General features: G+C 54.6%; 1 protein-coding gene across 5 annotated transcripts in view; it reads right to left on the reverse strand.

Annotated features, from left to right (window-relative positions):
- Positions 1-16780, reverse strand: part of cadm4 (cell adhesion molecule 4) — a 275949-nt gene that overhangs the window by 63072 nt on the left and 196097 nt on the right. For all 5 annotated transcript variants that reach the window (XR_010958840.1, XR_010958839.1, XR_010958838.1 and 2 more), the window contains exon 4: positions 16050-16184. Coding sequence is in view for 1 of the 5 variants with exons in the window: in XM_067975308.1 (XP_067831409.1) it covers positions 16050-16184 (135 nt within the window). In the remaining 4 variants the exon portion in view is untranslated. The remainder of the gene's footprint in view (positions 1-16049; positions 16185-16780) is intronic.

Raw genomic sequence — 16780 nt, forward strand, 5'->3', positions numbered from 1 at the left:
AGACAGTTACACCACTCCCCGGGACAGTTACCCCACTCACACAGACAGTTACCCCACTCCCCGAGGCAGTTACCCCACTCCCCGAGGCAGTTACCCCACTCCCAGAGACAGTTACCCCACTCCCCGGGACAGTTACCCCACTCACACAGACAGTTACACCACTCCCCGAGGCAGTTACCCCACTCCCAGAGACAGTTACCCCACTCCCCGGGACAGTTACCCCACTCCCACAGACAGTTACCCCACTCCCCGAGACAGTTACCTCACTCCCACAGACAGTTACCCCACTCCCAGAGACAGTTACCCCACTCCCCGGGACAGTTACCCCACTCCCAGAGACAGTTACCCCACTCCCCGAGACAGTTACACCACTCCCACAGACAGTTACCCCACTCCCAGAGACAGTTACCCCACTCCCCGAGACAGTTACCCCACTCCCCGAGACAGTTACCCCACCCCCCCGAGACAGTTACCCCACTCCCACAGACAGTTACCCCACTCCCCGAGACAGTTACCCCACTCCCACAGACAGTTACCCCACCCCCCCGAGACAGTTAGCCCACTCCCACAGACAGTTACCCCACTCCCCGAGACAGTTACCCCACCCCCCGAGACAGTTACCCCACTCCCCGAGACAGTTACCCCACTCCCCGAGACAGTTACCCCACTCCCCGAGACAGTTACCCCACTCCCACAGACAGTTACCCCACTCCCACAGACAGTTACCCCACTCCCCGAGACAGTTACCCCACTCCCAGAGACAGTTACCCCACTCCCAGAGACAGTTACCCCACTCCCACAGACAGTTACCCCACTCCCAGAGACAGTTACCCCACTCCCAGAGACAGTTACCCCATTCCCACAGACAGTTACCCCACTCCCAGAGACTGTTACCCCACTCCCAGAGACAGTTACCCCACTCCCACAGACAGTTACCCCACTCCCACAGACAGTTACCCCACTCCCAGAGATAGTTACCCCACTCCCAGAGACAGTTACCCCACTCCCACAGACAGTTACCCCACTCCCAGAGACTGTTACCCCACTCCCAGAGACAGTTACCCCACCGTTCGAGCCTGTTACCCCACTCCCCGAGACAGTTACCCCACTCCCCGTGACAGTTACCCCACTCCCCGAGGCAGTTACCCCACTCCCAGCGACAGTTACCCCACTCCCCGGGACAGTTAGCCCACTCCCCGGGACAGTTACCCCACTCCCCGAGGCAGTTACCCCACTCCCTGAGACAGTTACCCCACTCCCACAGACAGTTACCCCACTCCCCGAGACAGTTACCCCACTCCCCGAGACAGTTACCCCACTCCCCGAGACAGTTACCCCACTCCCCGAGGCAGTTACCCCACTCCCCGAGGCAGTTACCCCACTCCCAGAGACAGTTACCCCACTCCCCGGGACAGTTACCCCACTCACACAGACAGTTACACCACTCCCCGGGACGGTTACCCCACTCCCACAGACAGTTACCCCACTCCCCGAGACAGTTACCTCACTCCCACAGACAGTTACCCCACTCCCAGAGACAGTTACCCCACTCCCCGGGACAGTTACCCCACTCCCCGAGACAGTTACCCCACTCCCCGAGACAGTTACCCCACTCCCCGAGACAGTTACACCACTCCCACAGACAGTTACCCCACTCCCAGGGACAGTTACCCCACTCCCCGAGACAGTTACCCCACTCCCCGAGACAGTTACCCCACCCCCCCCGAGACAGTTACCCCACTCCCACAGACAGTTACCCCACTCCCCGAGACAGTTACCCCACTCCCACAGACAGTTACCCAACCCCCCCGAGACAGTTAGCCCACTCCCACAGACAGTTACCCCACTCCCCGAGACAGTTACCCCACCCCCCGAGACAGTTACCCCACTCCCAGAGACAGTTACCCCACTCCCCGAGACAGTTACCCCACTCCCCGAGACAGTTACCCCACTCCCACAGACAGTTACCCCACTCCCACAGACAGTTACCCCACTCCCCGAGACAGTTACCCCACTCCCAGAGACAGTTACCCCACTCCCACAGACAGTTACCCCACTCCCACAGACAGTTACCCCACTCCCAGAGACAGTTACCCCACTCCCAGAGACAGTTACCCCACTCCCAGAGACAGTTACCCCACTCCCACAGACAGTTACCCCACTCCCAGAGACTGTTACCCCACTCCCAGAGACAGTTACCCCACCGTTCGAGCCTGTTACCCCACTCCCCGAGACAGTTACCCCACTCCCCGTGACAGTTACCCCACTCCCCGAGGCAGTTACCCCACTCCCAGAGACAGTTACCCCACTCCCCGAGACAGTTAGCCCACTCCCCAAGACAGTTACCCCACTCCCAGAGACAGTTACCCCACTCCCCGAGACAGTTAACCCACTCCCCGAGACAGTTACCCGACTCCCAGAGACAGTTACCCCACTCCCCGTGACAGTTAGCCCACTCCCCGGGACAGTTACCCCACTCCCCGAGGCAGTTACCCCACTCCCTGAGACAGTTACCCCACTCCCCGAGACAGTTACCCCACTCCCCGAGACAGTTACCCCACTCCCCGGGACAGTTACCCCACTCCCCGAGGCAGTTACCCCACTCCCAGAGACAGTTACCCCACTCCCACAGACAGTTACCCCACTCCCAGAGACAGTTACCCCACTCCCACAGACAGTTACACCACTCCCCGGGACAGTTACCCCACTCCCACAGACAGTTACCCCACTCCCCGAGACAGTTACCTCACTCCCACAGACAGTTACCCCACTCCCAGAGACAGTTACCCCACTCCCACAGACAGTTACCCCTCACCCCGAGACAGTTACCCCACTCCCCGAGACAGTTACCCCACTCCCACAGACAGTTACCCCACTCCCCGAGACAGTTACCCCACTCCAACAGACAGTTACCCCACTCCCCGAGACAGTTACCCCACTCCCCGGGACAGTTACCCCACTCCCCGAGGCAGTTACCCCACTCCCCGAGACAGTTACCCCACTCCCCGAGACAGTTACCCCACTCCCCCGACGCAGTTACCCCACTCCCAGAGACAGTTACCCCACTCCCAGAGACAGTTACCCCACTCCCACAGGCAGTTACCCCACTCCCACAGACAGTTACCCCACTCCCAGAGACAGTTACCCCACTCCCCGAGACAGTTACCCCACTCCCACAGACAGTTACCACACTCCCCGGGACAGTTACCCCACTCTCCGAGACAGTTACCCCACTCCCAGAGACAGTTACCCCACTCCCACAGACAGTTACCCCACTCCCCGAGACAGTTACCCCACTCCCCGAGTCAGTTACCCCACTCCCCGAGACAGTTACCCCACTCCCCGAGACAGTTACCCCACTCCCCGGGACAGTTACCCCACTCCCACAGACAGTTACCCCACTCCCACAGACAGTTACCCCACTCCCCGAGACAGTTACCCCACTCCCCGGGACAGTTACCCCACTCCCCGAGGCAGTTACCCCACTCCCCGAGGCAGTTACCCCACTCCCAGAGACAGTTACCCCACTCCCCGGGACAGTTACCCCACTCACACAGACAGTTACACCACTCCCCGGGACGGTTACCCCACTCCCACAGACAGTTACCCCACTCCCCGAGACAGTTACCTCACTCCCCCGACGCAGTTACCCCACTCCCAGAGACAGTTACCCCACTCCCCGAGACAGTTACCCCACTCCCACAGGCAGTTACCCCACTCCCACAGACAGTTACCCCACTCCCACAGACAGTTACCCCACTCCCCGAGGCAGTTACCCCACTCCCAGAGACAGTTACCCCACTCTCCGAGACAGTTACCCCACTCCCCGGGACAGTTACCCCACTCCCCGAGACAGTTACCCCACTCCCACAGACAGTTACCCCACTCCCACAGACAGTTACCCCACTCCCCGAGACAGTTACCCCACTCCCCGGGACAGTTACCCCACTCCCCGGGACAGTTACCCCACTCCCCGGGACAGTTACCCCACTCCACCAAGACAGTTACCCCACTCCCAGAGACAGTTACCCCACTCCCCGAGATAGTTACCCCACACCCCGAGACAGTTACCCCACTCCCCGGGACAGTTACCCCACTCCCCGGGACAGTTACCCCACTCCCACAGACAGTTACCCCACTCCCACAGACAGTTACCCCACTCCCCGAGACAGTTACCCCACTCGCCGAGACAGTTACCCCACTCCCCGGGACAGTTACCCCACTCCCACAGACAGTTACCCCACTCCCAGAGACAGTTACCCCACTCCCAGAGACAGTTACCCCACTCCCACAGACAGTTACCCCACTCCCACAGACAGTTCCCCCACTCCCAGAGACAGTTACCCCACTCCCCGGGACAGTTACCCCACTCCCCGAGACAGTTACCCCACTCCCCGGGACAGTTACCCCACTCCCCGAGGCAGTTACCCCACTCCCAGAGACAGTTACCCCACTCCCCGAGACAGTTACCCCACTCCCCGAGACAGTTACCCCACTCCCCGAGACAGTTACCCCACTCCCCCGACGCAGTTACCCCACTCCCAGAGACAGTTACCCCACTCCCAAAGACAGTTACCCCACTCCCACAGGCAGTTACCCCACTCCCACAGACAGTTACCCCACTCCCACAGACAGTTACCCCACTCCCCGAGGCAGTTACCCCACTCCCAGAGACAGTTACCCCACTCCCCGAGACAGTTACCCCACTCCCACAGACAGTTACCCCACTCCCCGGGACAGTTACCCCACTCCCCGAGACAGTTACCCCACTCCCAGAGACAGTTACCCCACTCCCACAGACAGTTACCCCACTCCCCGGGACAGTTACCCCACTCCCCGGGACAGTTACCCCACTCCCCGAGACAGTTACCCCACTCCCCGAGACAGTTACCCCACTCCCCGAGACAGTTACCCCACTCCTTGGGACAGTTACCCCACTCCCCGGGACAGTTACCCCACTCCCACAGACAGTTACCCCACTCCCACAGACAGTTACCCCACTCCCCGAGACAGTTACCCCACTCCCACAGACAGTTACCCCACTCCCCGGGACAGTTACCCCACTCCCCGGGACAGTTACCCCACTCCCACAGACAGTTACCCCACTCCCACAGACAGTTACCCCACTCCCCGAGACAGTTACCCCACTCCGAGAGACAGTTACCCCACTCCCACAGACAGTTACCCCACTCCCAGAGACAGTTACCCCACTCCCCGAGACAGTTACCCCACTCCCACAGACAGTTACCCCACTCCCCGGGACAGTTACCCCACTCCCCGAGGCAGTTACCCCACACCCCGAGACAGTTACCCCACTCCCACAGACAGTTACCCCACTCCCCGAGACAGTTACCCCACTCCCAGAGACAGTTACCCCACTCCCAGAGACAGTTACCCCACTCCCACAGACAGTTACCCCACTCCCACAGACAGTTACCCCACTCCCCGAGACAGTTACCCCACTCCCACAGACAGTTACCCCACTCCCCGGGACAGTTACCCCACTCCCCGGGACAGTTACCCCACTCCCCGAGACAGTTACCCCACGCCCCGAGACAGTTACCCCACTCCCCGAGATAGTTACCCCACTCCCCGAGACAGTTACCCCACTCCTCGGGACAGTTACCCCACTCCCCGGGACAGTTACCCCACTCCCACAGACAGTTACCCCACTCCCACAGACAGTTACCCCACTCCCACAGACAGTTACCCCACTCCCCCGACGCAGTTACCCCACTCCCAGAGACAGTTACCCCACTCCCAGAGACAGTTACCCCACTCCCACAGGCAGTTACCCCACTCCCACAGACAGTTACCCCACTCCCACAGACAGTTACCCCACTCCGAGAGACAGTTACCCCACTCCCACAGACAGTTACCCCACTCCCAGAAACAGTTACCCCACTCCCACAGACAGTTACCCCACTCCCCGAGACAGTTACCCCACTCCCCGAGACAGTTACCCCACTCCCCGGGACAGTTACCCCACTCCCCGGGACAGTTACCCCACTCCCCGAGGCAGTTACCCCACTCCCCGAGACAGTTACCCCACTCCCCGAGACAGTTACCCCACTCCCCCGACGCAGTTACCCCACTCCCAGAGACAGTTACCCCACTCCCAGAGACAGTTACCCCACTCCCACAGGCAGTTACCCCACTCCCACAGACAGTTACCCCACTCCCACAGACAGTTACCCCACTCCCCGAGGCAGTTACCCCACTCCCAGAGACAGTTACCCCACTCCCGGAGACAGTTACCCCACTCCCCGAGACAGTTACCCCACTCCCACAGACAGTTACCCCACTCCCCGGGACAGTTACCCCACTCCCCGAGACAGTTACCCCACTCCCAGAGACAGTTACCCCACTCCCACAGACAGTTACCCCACTCCCCGGGACAGTTACCCCACTCCCCGGGACAGTTACCCCACTCCCCGAGACAGTTACCCCACGCCCCGAGACAGTTACCCCACTCCCCGAGATAGTTACCCCACTCCCCGAGACAGTTACCCCACTCCTCGGGACAGTTACCCCACTCCCCGGGACAGTTACCCCACTCCCACAGACAGTTACCCCACTCCCACAGACAGTTACCCCACTCCCCGAGACAGTTACCCCACTCCCACAGACAGTTACCCCACTCCCCGGGACAGTTACCCCACTCCCCGGGACCGTTACCCCACTCCCACAGACAGTTACCCCACTCCCACAGACAGTTACCCCACTCCCACAGACAGTTACCCCACTCCCCGAGACAGTTACCCCACTCCGAGAGACAGTTACCCCACTCCCACAGACAGTTACCCCACTCCCCGAGGCAGTTACCCCACTCCCAGAGACAGTTACCCCACTCCCCGAGACAGTTACCCCACTCCCCGAGACAGTTACCCCACTCCCCGAGACAGTTACCCCACTCCCCCGACGCAGTTACCCCACTCCCAGAGACAGTTACCCCACTCCCAGAGACAGTTACCCCACTCCCCGAGACAGTTACCCCACTCCCCGGGACAGTTACCCCACTCCCCGAGACAGTTACCCCACTCCCACAGACAGTTACCCCACTCCCCGAGACAGTTACCCCACTCCCCGGGACAGTTACCCCACTCCCCGGGACAGTTACCCCATTCCCCGAGACAGTTACCCCACTCCCACAGACAGTTACCCCACTCCCACAGACAGTTACCCCACTCCCACAGACAGTTACCCCACTCCCCGGGACAGTTACCCCATTCCCCGAGACAGTTACCCCACACCCCGAGACAGTTACCCCACTCCCCGAGACAGTTACCCCACTCCCCGAGACAGTTACCCCACACCCCGAGACAGTTACCCCACTCCCACAGACAGTTACCCCACTCCCCGAGACAGTTACCCCACTCCCAGAGACAGTTACCCCACTCCCAGAGACAGTTACCCCACTCCCACAGACAGTTACCCCACTCCCACAGACAGTTACCCCACTCCCCGAGACAGTTACCCCACTCCCACAGACAGTTACCCCACTCCCCGGGACAGTTACCCCACTCCCCGGGACAGTTACCCCACTCCCCGAGACAGTTACCCCACGCCCCGAGATAGTTACCCCACTCCCCGAGACAGTTACCCCACTCCTCGGGACAGTTACCCCACTCCCCGGGACAGTTACCCCACTCCCACAGACAGTTACCCCACTCCCACAGACAGTTACCCCACTCCCCGAGACAGTTACCCCACTCCCACAGACAGTTACCCCACTCCCCGGGACAGTTACCCCACTCCCCGGGACAGTTACCCCACTCCCACAGACAGTTACCCCACTCCCACAGACAGTTACCCCACTCCCACAGACAGTTACCCCACTCCCCGAGACAGTTACCCCACTCCGAGAGACAGTTACCCCACTCCCACAGACAGTTACCCCACTCCCCGAGGCAGTTACCCCACTCCCAGAGACAGTTACCCCACTCCCCGAGACAGTTACCCCACTCCCCGAGACAGTTACCCCACTCCCCGAGACAGTTACCCCACTCCCCCGACGCAGTTACCCCACTCCCAGAGACAGTTACCCCACTCCCAGAGACAGTTACCCCACTCCCCGAGACAGTTACCCCACTCCCCGGGACAGTTACCCCACTCCCCGAGACAGTTACCCCACTCCCACAGACAGTTACCCCACTCCCACAGACAGTTACCCCACTCCCCGAGACAGTTACCCCACTCCCCGGGACAGTTACCCCACTCCCCGGCACAGTTACCCCATTCCCCGAGACAGTTACCCCACTCCCACAGACAGTTACCCCACTCCCCGGGACAGTTACCCCACTCCCACAGACAGTTACCCCACTCCCCGGGACAGTTACCCCATTCCCCGAGACAGTTACCCCACACCCCGAGACAGTTACCCCACTCCCCGAGACAGTTACCCCACTCCCCGAGACAGTTACCCCACACCCCGAGACAGTTACCCCACTCCCACAGACAGTTACCCCACTCCCCGAGACAGTTACCCCACTCCCAGAGACAGTTACCCCACTCCCAGAGACAGTTACCCCACTCCCACAGACAGTTACCCCACTCCCACAGACAGTTACCCCACTCCCCGAGACAGTTACCCCACTCCCAGAGACAGTTACCCCACTCCCAGAGACAGTTACCCCACTCCCACAGACAGTTACCCCACTCCCCGAGACAGTTACCCCACTCCCAGAGACAGTTACCCCACTCCCACAGACAGTTACCCCACTCCCACAGACAGTTACCCCACTCCCAGAGACAGTTACCCCACTCCCCGAGACAGTTACCCCACTCCCCGGGACAGTTACCCCACTCCCCGAGACAGTTACCCCACTCCCCGAGACAGTTACCCCACTCCCACAGACAGTTACCCCACTCCCCGAGACAGTTACCCCACTCCCACAGACAGTTACCCCACTCCCCGAGACAGTTACCCCACTCCCACAGACAGTTACCCCACTCCCCGAGACAGTTACCCCACTCCCACAGACAGTTACCCCACTCCCCGAGACAGTTACCCCACTCCCACAGACAGTTACCCCACTCCCCGAGACAGTTACCCCACTCCCACAGACAGTTACCCCACTCCCCGAGACAGTTACCCCACTCCCAGTCTTTGTCAACACCTCTTCTCAAGGACGGAATCTCTAATCTCTTCCCACCCCCCCCCTGCTCCGAGCTAAATCTGAAATAAAATCAGAGGAGTCTGGAGACACTCAGCAGTTCTGTCAGGGTTTGTGGGGAGAGAAACCGTCACGTTAGTGTTTCAGGTGTAACCACAGACCAGAGCAGGAAATATAGATCAGAAAATATAAAACAGAGAGGGGATAAATCACACGCACGAGAGTAGTCGGGGTTGAATGACCTTCCTGTGATTACTTTTGTCTCCCCCCCCCTTTCCTGTCGTTCATTTCTTGTTTCTGATGAAGAATTACACCTCGTGACGTTACCTTGTCTCTTTACGCGACAGGCACGGACTAATTCCCCACCCTCTTCTCTCTCTCTCTGTCTCTGTCTCTCTAACCCTCTCTCTTTCTTTCTCTCTACCTGTCTCTCTCTAACTGTCTGTCTCTCTCTACCCCTCTTTCTGTCAACCACTCGATCTGTCTGCCTGTCCGTCTCTACCACTCTCTATTCTCTCTTTCTATCCTCTCTCTACCTCTCTCTATCTGTTTGACTCTCTATTCTATTTTTCTATCCCTCTCTCTACTTTTCTCTATCTGTTTGACTCTCTATTCTCTCTCTACCTTTCTCTATATGTCTGTTTCTCTATTCTCTCTCTACTTCTCTCTATCTGTTTGACTCTCTATTCTCTCTCTCTATTCTCTGTACTTTTCTCGATCTGTTTGTCTCTCTATTCTCCCTTTCTATCCTTCTTTCTCTACTCTCTCTGTCTGTCCCTATTCTCTCTCTCTTTCTCTCCTCTCTATCTAATTGTCTCTCTATTCTCTCTCTCCAATCCTCTTTCTCCCTATTTCTCTCTCTCTCTATGTCTCTCTCTAGTCTCTCCCTCTATCCTTCTTTCTCTCTCTCTTTATGTCTCTCTCTCTCTAGTCTCTCCCTCTATCCTTCTTTCTCTCTCTCTCTATGTCTCTCTCTCTCTAGTCTCTCCCTCCATCTTTCTTTCTCTATTTCTCTCTCTATGTCTCTCTCTCTCTAGTCTCTCCCTCCATCTTTCTTTCTCTATCTCTCTCTCTATGTCTCTCTCTCTAGTCTCTCCCTCCATCTTTCTTTCTCTATCTCTCTCTCTATGTCTCTCTCTCTCTAGTCTCTCCCTCCATCTTTCTTTCTCTCTCTCTCTCTCTCTCTATGTCTCTCTCTCTAGTCTCTCCCTCCATCTTTCTTTCTCTCTCTCTCTCTCTCTCTATGTCTCTCTCTCTCTAGTCTCTCCCTCCATCTTTCTTTCTCTCTCTCTCTCTCTATGTCTCTCTCTCTAGTCTCTCCCTCCATCCTTCTTTCTCTCTCTCTCTCTATGTCTCTCTCTCTCTAGTCTCTCCCTCCATCCTTCATTCTCTATCTCTCTCTCTCTCTCTCTAGTCTCTCCCTCTATCCTTCTTTCTCTATCTCTCTCTCTCTCTCTCTCTCTAGTCTCTCCCTCCATCTTTCTTTCTCTCTCTCTCTCTCTATGTCTCTCTCTCTCTAGTCTCTCCCTCTATCCTTCTTTCTCTCTCTCTCTCTATGTCTCTCTCTCTAGTCTCTCCCTCTATCCTTCTTTCTCTATCTCTCTCTCTCTCTCTAGTCTCTCCCTCCATCTTTCTTTCTCTATCTCTCTCTCTATGTCTCTCTCTCTCTAGTCTCTCCTTCCATCCTTCTTTCTCTCTCTCTCTCTATGTCTCTCTCTCTAGTCTCTCCTTCCATCCTTCTTTCTCTCTCTCTCTCTATGTCTCTCTCTCTAGTCTCTCCCTCTATCCTTCTTTCTCTATCTCTCTCTCTCTCTCTAGTCTCTCCCTCTATCCTTCTTTCTCTATCTCTCTCTCTCTCTAGTCTCTCCCTCCATCCTTCTTTCTCTCTCTCTCTCTCTATGTCTCTCTCTCTCTAGTCTCTCCCTCTATCCTTCTCTCTCTAGTTGTCTGTCTCTAGTTCCTCTCTAGTTCTACCCCACTTTCTTTCTACCTCACTCTGTGTTTGTCTCTCTCTCTCTGCCTCCCCCTCTCTAAACACGAACAAAATCAGGCAGACGAGTATCTCGTTCACAGCCAGCACCAAATGTCGTGTTCTTAAAAATTGGGATTAACTTATTCACACACACAAAAAAACCCTTCACTTTCAATCCGATTTCATGCTTCAAAACCGTCAGTCGAAGGGGAAGACTTACTGATTGAACAGATCGCATTGACTGCCTATTTAAGAATGCATGCGATAACTTTGATATTTATATGCAAATAGAGGGAACGTGAAGATACACCAAGAATCTGTGCTGGCATTCCACATTCACAGCCCTCGGTCCCAATTAAGTATTTTATCATTCTTAAACCAAGAGCTTCAAATTCTGCACTGGCCCAGAAAGATTCCTGTTGGCAAATGTTGATGTCATTAGCTTTTTCAATCAGTCGTTTCGCGATGAATAACTCCCACTGTGTAATCAATGCTTAATAGCATCCTCCTTGAATAATTCAATAAATAATAGATTTGATATATCAGGAATTTTGCATTTCACTCACAACCATCCATAATATACATTTATCTGTTTCTCTCCATTCCCACTCTCTCTCTCTCTCTCTCTTTCTCCATCTCTCAGTCTATCTTTCACTCTCACCCCATCTCAGTCTACCTACTTACATCGTTATCTCTCTCTCTTGCTCCCTCTTTCGTCTGATTCGCTTTCTCCTTCTCTCTCTTTCTCTCATTCCCCATCTCTCAATCTATCTCTGTTGGGAGTTTCAGAAGATAGGAACAGGAGGAGGCCATTCAGCCCCTCGAGCCTGTTCCGCCATTCAATTAGATCATGTCTGACCTGTGTCTTAACTCCATTTACCCGCCTTGGTTCCGTAATCCTTAATCCCCTCACCCAACAAAAATCTAACAATAAATCAATTTACTCACTCTGTCTCAGTTTACCTGCTTATGTCATCAACTTTCTGTCTCTCTCTTGTCTAATTCAATCTCCCCGTCTCCACCTCCCATTCTGTCTCAGTCTTTAGGGTCACTTTTAACCCCCACTATATTTACATGTCGACCCCTCAATCAGGAAAAAATTCACCAGAATGATACCGGGGCTGAAAGAGTTAAATTACGAGGACAGGTCGCACAGACTAGGCTTGTATTCCCTCGAGTGCAGAAGATTAAGGGGTGATCTAATCGAGGGGTTTGAGATGATTAAAGGATTTGATAGGGTCGATAGAGAGAAACTATTTCCTCTGGTGGGGGGAGTCCAGAACAAGGGGGGCAGAACCTTAAAATTAGAGCCAGGCCATTCAGGGGTGATGTCGGGAAGCACTTCTTCACACAAAGGGGAGTGGGAATCTGGAACTCTCTCCCCCCAAAAAGCTGTTGAGGCTGGGGGTCAATTGGAAATGTCAAAACTGAGATTGATGGATTTTTGTTGGGTGAGGGGATTAAGGGTTAACCGGAACCAAGGCGGGTAGATGGGGTTAAGATACAGCTCAGCCATGATCTAATTGAATGGCGGAGCAGGTTCGAGGGGCTGAATGGCCTCCTCCTGTTCCTACGTTCCTAAGAAAGGAAAATTGGATGTGGGCCCAGAGCAGGACCAGCATTTACGCAGCAAGGAGTTAACATCGAGAGAGAGGGAGCAGGGGGTGGGAACAGACAGAAATAGAGGAGAGAAACTAAGAAATGTTCGTCTAATCTGCAGCGTCCCTTCATGCAAGGAACACAGACATTAATGAGTGACACTAATACAGAGCAGGCTGATATAATTCCACCTTCTCACATCTTCCCTCTTTCGGCACAGGGGCCCGGCTTAATTTAACCATCTTCGAAACCAAATATCTGCCCTCCCATTCCTGCACCAGTAATCTGCTGGCTTAAAACCTCTGGTTCATCACCACATCTGCACGCCCCCCCTGCTCCCCCTCCCACACTTGCGTCCGTTTTTAGAACCTGTGCCTCTGGTCTTTAGAGCCTGTGGCCCTGCTTTTTAAGGGCCTGAATTCTGGAAGGGGTGGGATGAGGCTGGAGTGCGAGCAGGACGATTCCCGTTCGCAATTACCAGACCTGCCTGCTCAGAATCCACCTGAAAGAATCGACCGGCAAATCTAGGCCTTATGATCGGTGTCCCGAGTTTTTACAGCCTCTTCCCGAGTTTTTACAGCCTCTGTCCCTGATCTTTAGGGCTTTTGTCTCTAGTGTTTAAGGCTTGTGCCCTTTATTTTTATGGCCTGTGTCCTTGATTTTTACAGCCTGTATCCTTTATTTTTATGGCCTGTGTCCTTACATTTTATGGCCTTTCTCACTGGTATTTAGGCCTGTGACCTAGATTTTAGGCCCGTGTCCTTGATTTTTAGGGCCTGTGTCTCAGTTATTTTGCGGCCTGTGTTCTGGTTTTTAGCACTGAATCCCTGATTTTTTTTTTTTGGCCAGTGCCTCTGGTTCTCTAGCTTTGCAGATCGAGAGATATGTCAAACATTATACGAAGAGCTCTGTTCTGCGCTGAGTGTTGGTGAGATGTTAATTTGCCAATTCGCCCTCGTAAACCGTGCCGTTGGCTGAAAATCATATCACACATCAGCCGCTCATGATTCCCGGTCAATTATCGAAATAGATCCAAGTAAGATTCAAGGCTTTTAATAAAAAAACTTTCAGGTAGCTCGGATTTTTCTTCTGATTGACATCAGGAACAGGAGGAGGCCATTCAGCCCCTCAGGCCGACTCCGCCATTCAATTAGGTCAGGCCTGATTGTGCTATTGATTCATAACCCCCTATTTTAACCGAACCTACCAGGCCGGAACGGGGCAGGGGGGGTGATGATTTGGGTCAAATGCCCACTTTGCACCCCGCCCAACATAGCTCTCCAGTGAATTCAACGGACTCCTGACCCATTCCCGTCGGGCGGGATGGGTTGAAATCGGGGCTAGGCAACAACAACCTGCATTTATATAGCGCCTTTAACGTAGTAAAACGTCCCAAGGCGCTTCACAGGAGCGATTATCAAACAAAATTTAACACCGAGCCACAGAAGGAGATATTAGGACAGGCGGCCAAAAGCTTGGTCAAAGAGGTAGGTTTTAAGGAGCGTCTTAAAGGAAGGAGAGAGAGAGGCGGAGAGGTTTAGGGAGGGAATTCCAGAGCTTAGGGCCCAGGCAGCTGAAGGCACGGCCGCCAATGGTGGAGCGATGGAAATCGGGGGATGGGCAAGAGGCCAGAATTGGAGGAGCGCAGAGATCTCGGAGGGTCGTAGGAGGTTACAGAGATAGGGAGGGGGGCGAGGAGGCCATGGAGGGATTTGAAAACAAGGATGAGAATTTTAAAATCGAGGCGTTCCCGGACCGGGAGCCGATGTAGGTCAGTGAGCACAGGGGGGTGATGGGTGAACGGGACTTGGTGTGAGTTAGGATACGGACACGAAGATATTCTGTTTAGATATTCTCGGGCTTCCATCCCAGGTCCGTGCTAAGTCAATCGACAGTGGGACAATTGGCCACAGTGCCTCTGACCACCGTCTCGTGGCGGCTGCGGTGGGTTTGTGTGAATGCAGGGTAAGGATTGGATTGTTCCATTTTTGGGTCAGCCCTGGGAGTGTTTGATGGGACAGTGTAGAGGGAGCTTTACTCTGTATCTAACCCTGTACCTGCCCCTGGGAGTGTTTGATGGGACAGTGTAGAGGGAGCTTTAATCTGTATCTAACCCCGTGCTGTACCTGCCCTGGGAGTGTTTGATGGGACAGTGTAGAGGGAGCTTTACTCTGTATCTAACCCCGTGCTGTACCTGCCCTGGGAGTGTTTGATGGGACAGTGTAGAGGGAGCTTTACTCTGTATCTAACTCTGTACCTGCCCCTGGGAGTGTTTGACGGGACAGTGTTGAGGGAGCTTTACTCTGTATCTAACCCGTGCTGTACCTGCCCTGGGAGTGTTTGACGGGACAGTGTAGAGGGAGCTTTACTCTGTATCTATCCCCGTGATGTACCTGCCCTGGGAGTGTTTGATGGGACAGTGTAGAGGGAGCTTTACTCTGTATCTAACCCGTGCTGTACCTGCCCTGGGAGTGTTTGATGGGACAGTGTAGAGGGAGCTTTACTCTGTATCTAACCCCGTGCTGTACCTGCCCTGGGAGTGTTTGATGGGACAGTGTAGAGGGAGCTTTACTCTGTATCTAACTCTGTACCTGCCCCTGGGAGTGTTTGACGGGACAGTGTTGAGGGAGCTTTACTCTCTATCTAACCCGTGCTGTACCTGCCCTGGGAGTGTTTGACGGGACAGTGCAGAGGGAGCTTTACTCTGTATCTAACCCGTGCTGTACCTGCCCTGGGAGTGTTTGATGGGACAGTGTAGAGGGAGATTTACTCTGTATCTAACCCCGTGCTGTACCTGCCCTGGGAGTGTTTGATGGGACAGTGTAGAGGGAGCTTTACTCTGTATCTAACCCCGTGCTGTACCTGCCCTGGGAGTGTTTGATGGGACAGTGTAGAGGGAGCTTTACTCTGTATCTAACTCTGTACCTGCCCCTGGGAGTGTTTGACGGGACAGTGTTGAGGGAGCTTTACTCTGTATCTAACCCTGTACCTGCCCCTGGGAGTGTTTGATGGGACAGTGTAGAGGGAGCTTTACTCTGTATCTAACCCTGTACCTGCCCCTGGGAGTGTTTGATGGGACAGTGTAGAGGGAGCTTTACTCTGTATCTAACCCGTGCTGTCCCTGCCCTGGGAGTGTTTGATGGGACAATGTAGAGGGAGCTTTACTCTGTATCTAACCCCCTGTACCTGACCTGGGAGTGTTTGATGGGAGAGTGTAGAGGGAGCTTTACTCTGTATCTAACCCGTGCTGCAGTCACCTTGATCTCAAGAGCAGCTACAGCCCAGGCTGCTCGTAGCAGGGTTGTAAGTTCCTGGAGTTTACGGTGCATCGTTACCCTCCCTTACCAAGAACTCCATCTTACCTTGAATTTGTTTCTTGTCTCTGAACCAGCGTATTCGTGCTGGTGGTTTACTGCGAGGGACTTTACAAATAAGCTCAGCCTCCCCATTCTCGATCGGTCCTTCTCCCAGCACCTCGACGATTGGTCTCGGGGGGACTGAAAGGTCAAGAGGTTCGGAATTAGCCAGTTTACTGAGCAGCGCAGGAACCAGAGGTAAACGACACGAGTGAGAGGCCCCCTCTCTCTCTCCAGGATCCCTCACCGATCTGCACCCATTGACCATTAAAAGGCTCTTGTCTATGGAAACAGTCTGCAGGCACTCAGCGCTACGTGATATCGACCAGTGTGACCTGAACGTGCTAATGGATGAAACTCGTCTTTTCGCAAAGTGGTCCTCCTCAAAATGGAGGGCAAATGAATTTCACTGAGCACATGTGGCTCTGTGTGCCTTCGATCTTTCATGTTCAACAGTCAGGACTTGACTGCACACATCAGCCAGTTTTGAATGCCTCAATGCCATCTAATTTGTTAATTGCTTTGTGGAACTCCCATTGATTACAGATTTTCTCTGACTGCAATCCCTACCATCCAAAGCCAAACACAAACGACGGCTTCAGAATGAACATCCCCCTGCGTGATTATTGATTGCTTCTCCCTGCCTCTGCCCCCAGTCACGATTCTACTCTTGTCTTTATTCACAATAGTTCAATGCTCCTTCCCACCCTCTCTTGGATACCTCTCCTGAAGGTGCT

This window comes from Heptranchias perlo, chromosome 42, assembly GCF_035084215.1.
Source record: "Heptranchias perlo isolate sHepPer1 chromosome 42, sHepPer1.hap1, whole genome shotgun sequence".
Lineage (NCBI taxonomy): Eukaryota > Metazoa > Chordata > Chondrichthyes > Hexanchiformes > Hexanchidae > Heptranchias > Heptranchias perlo.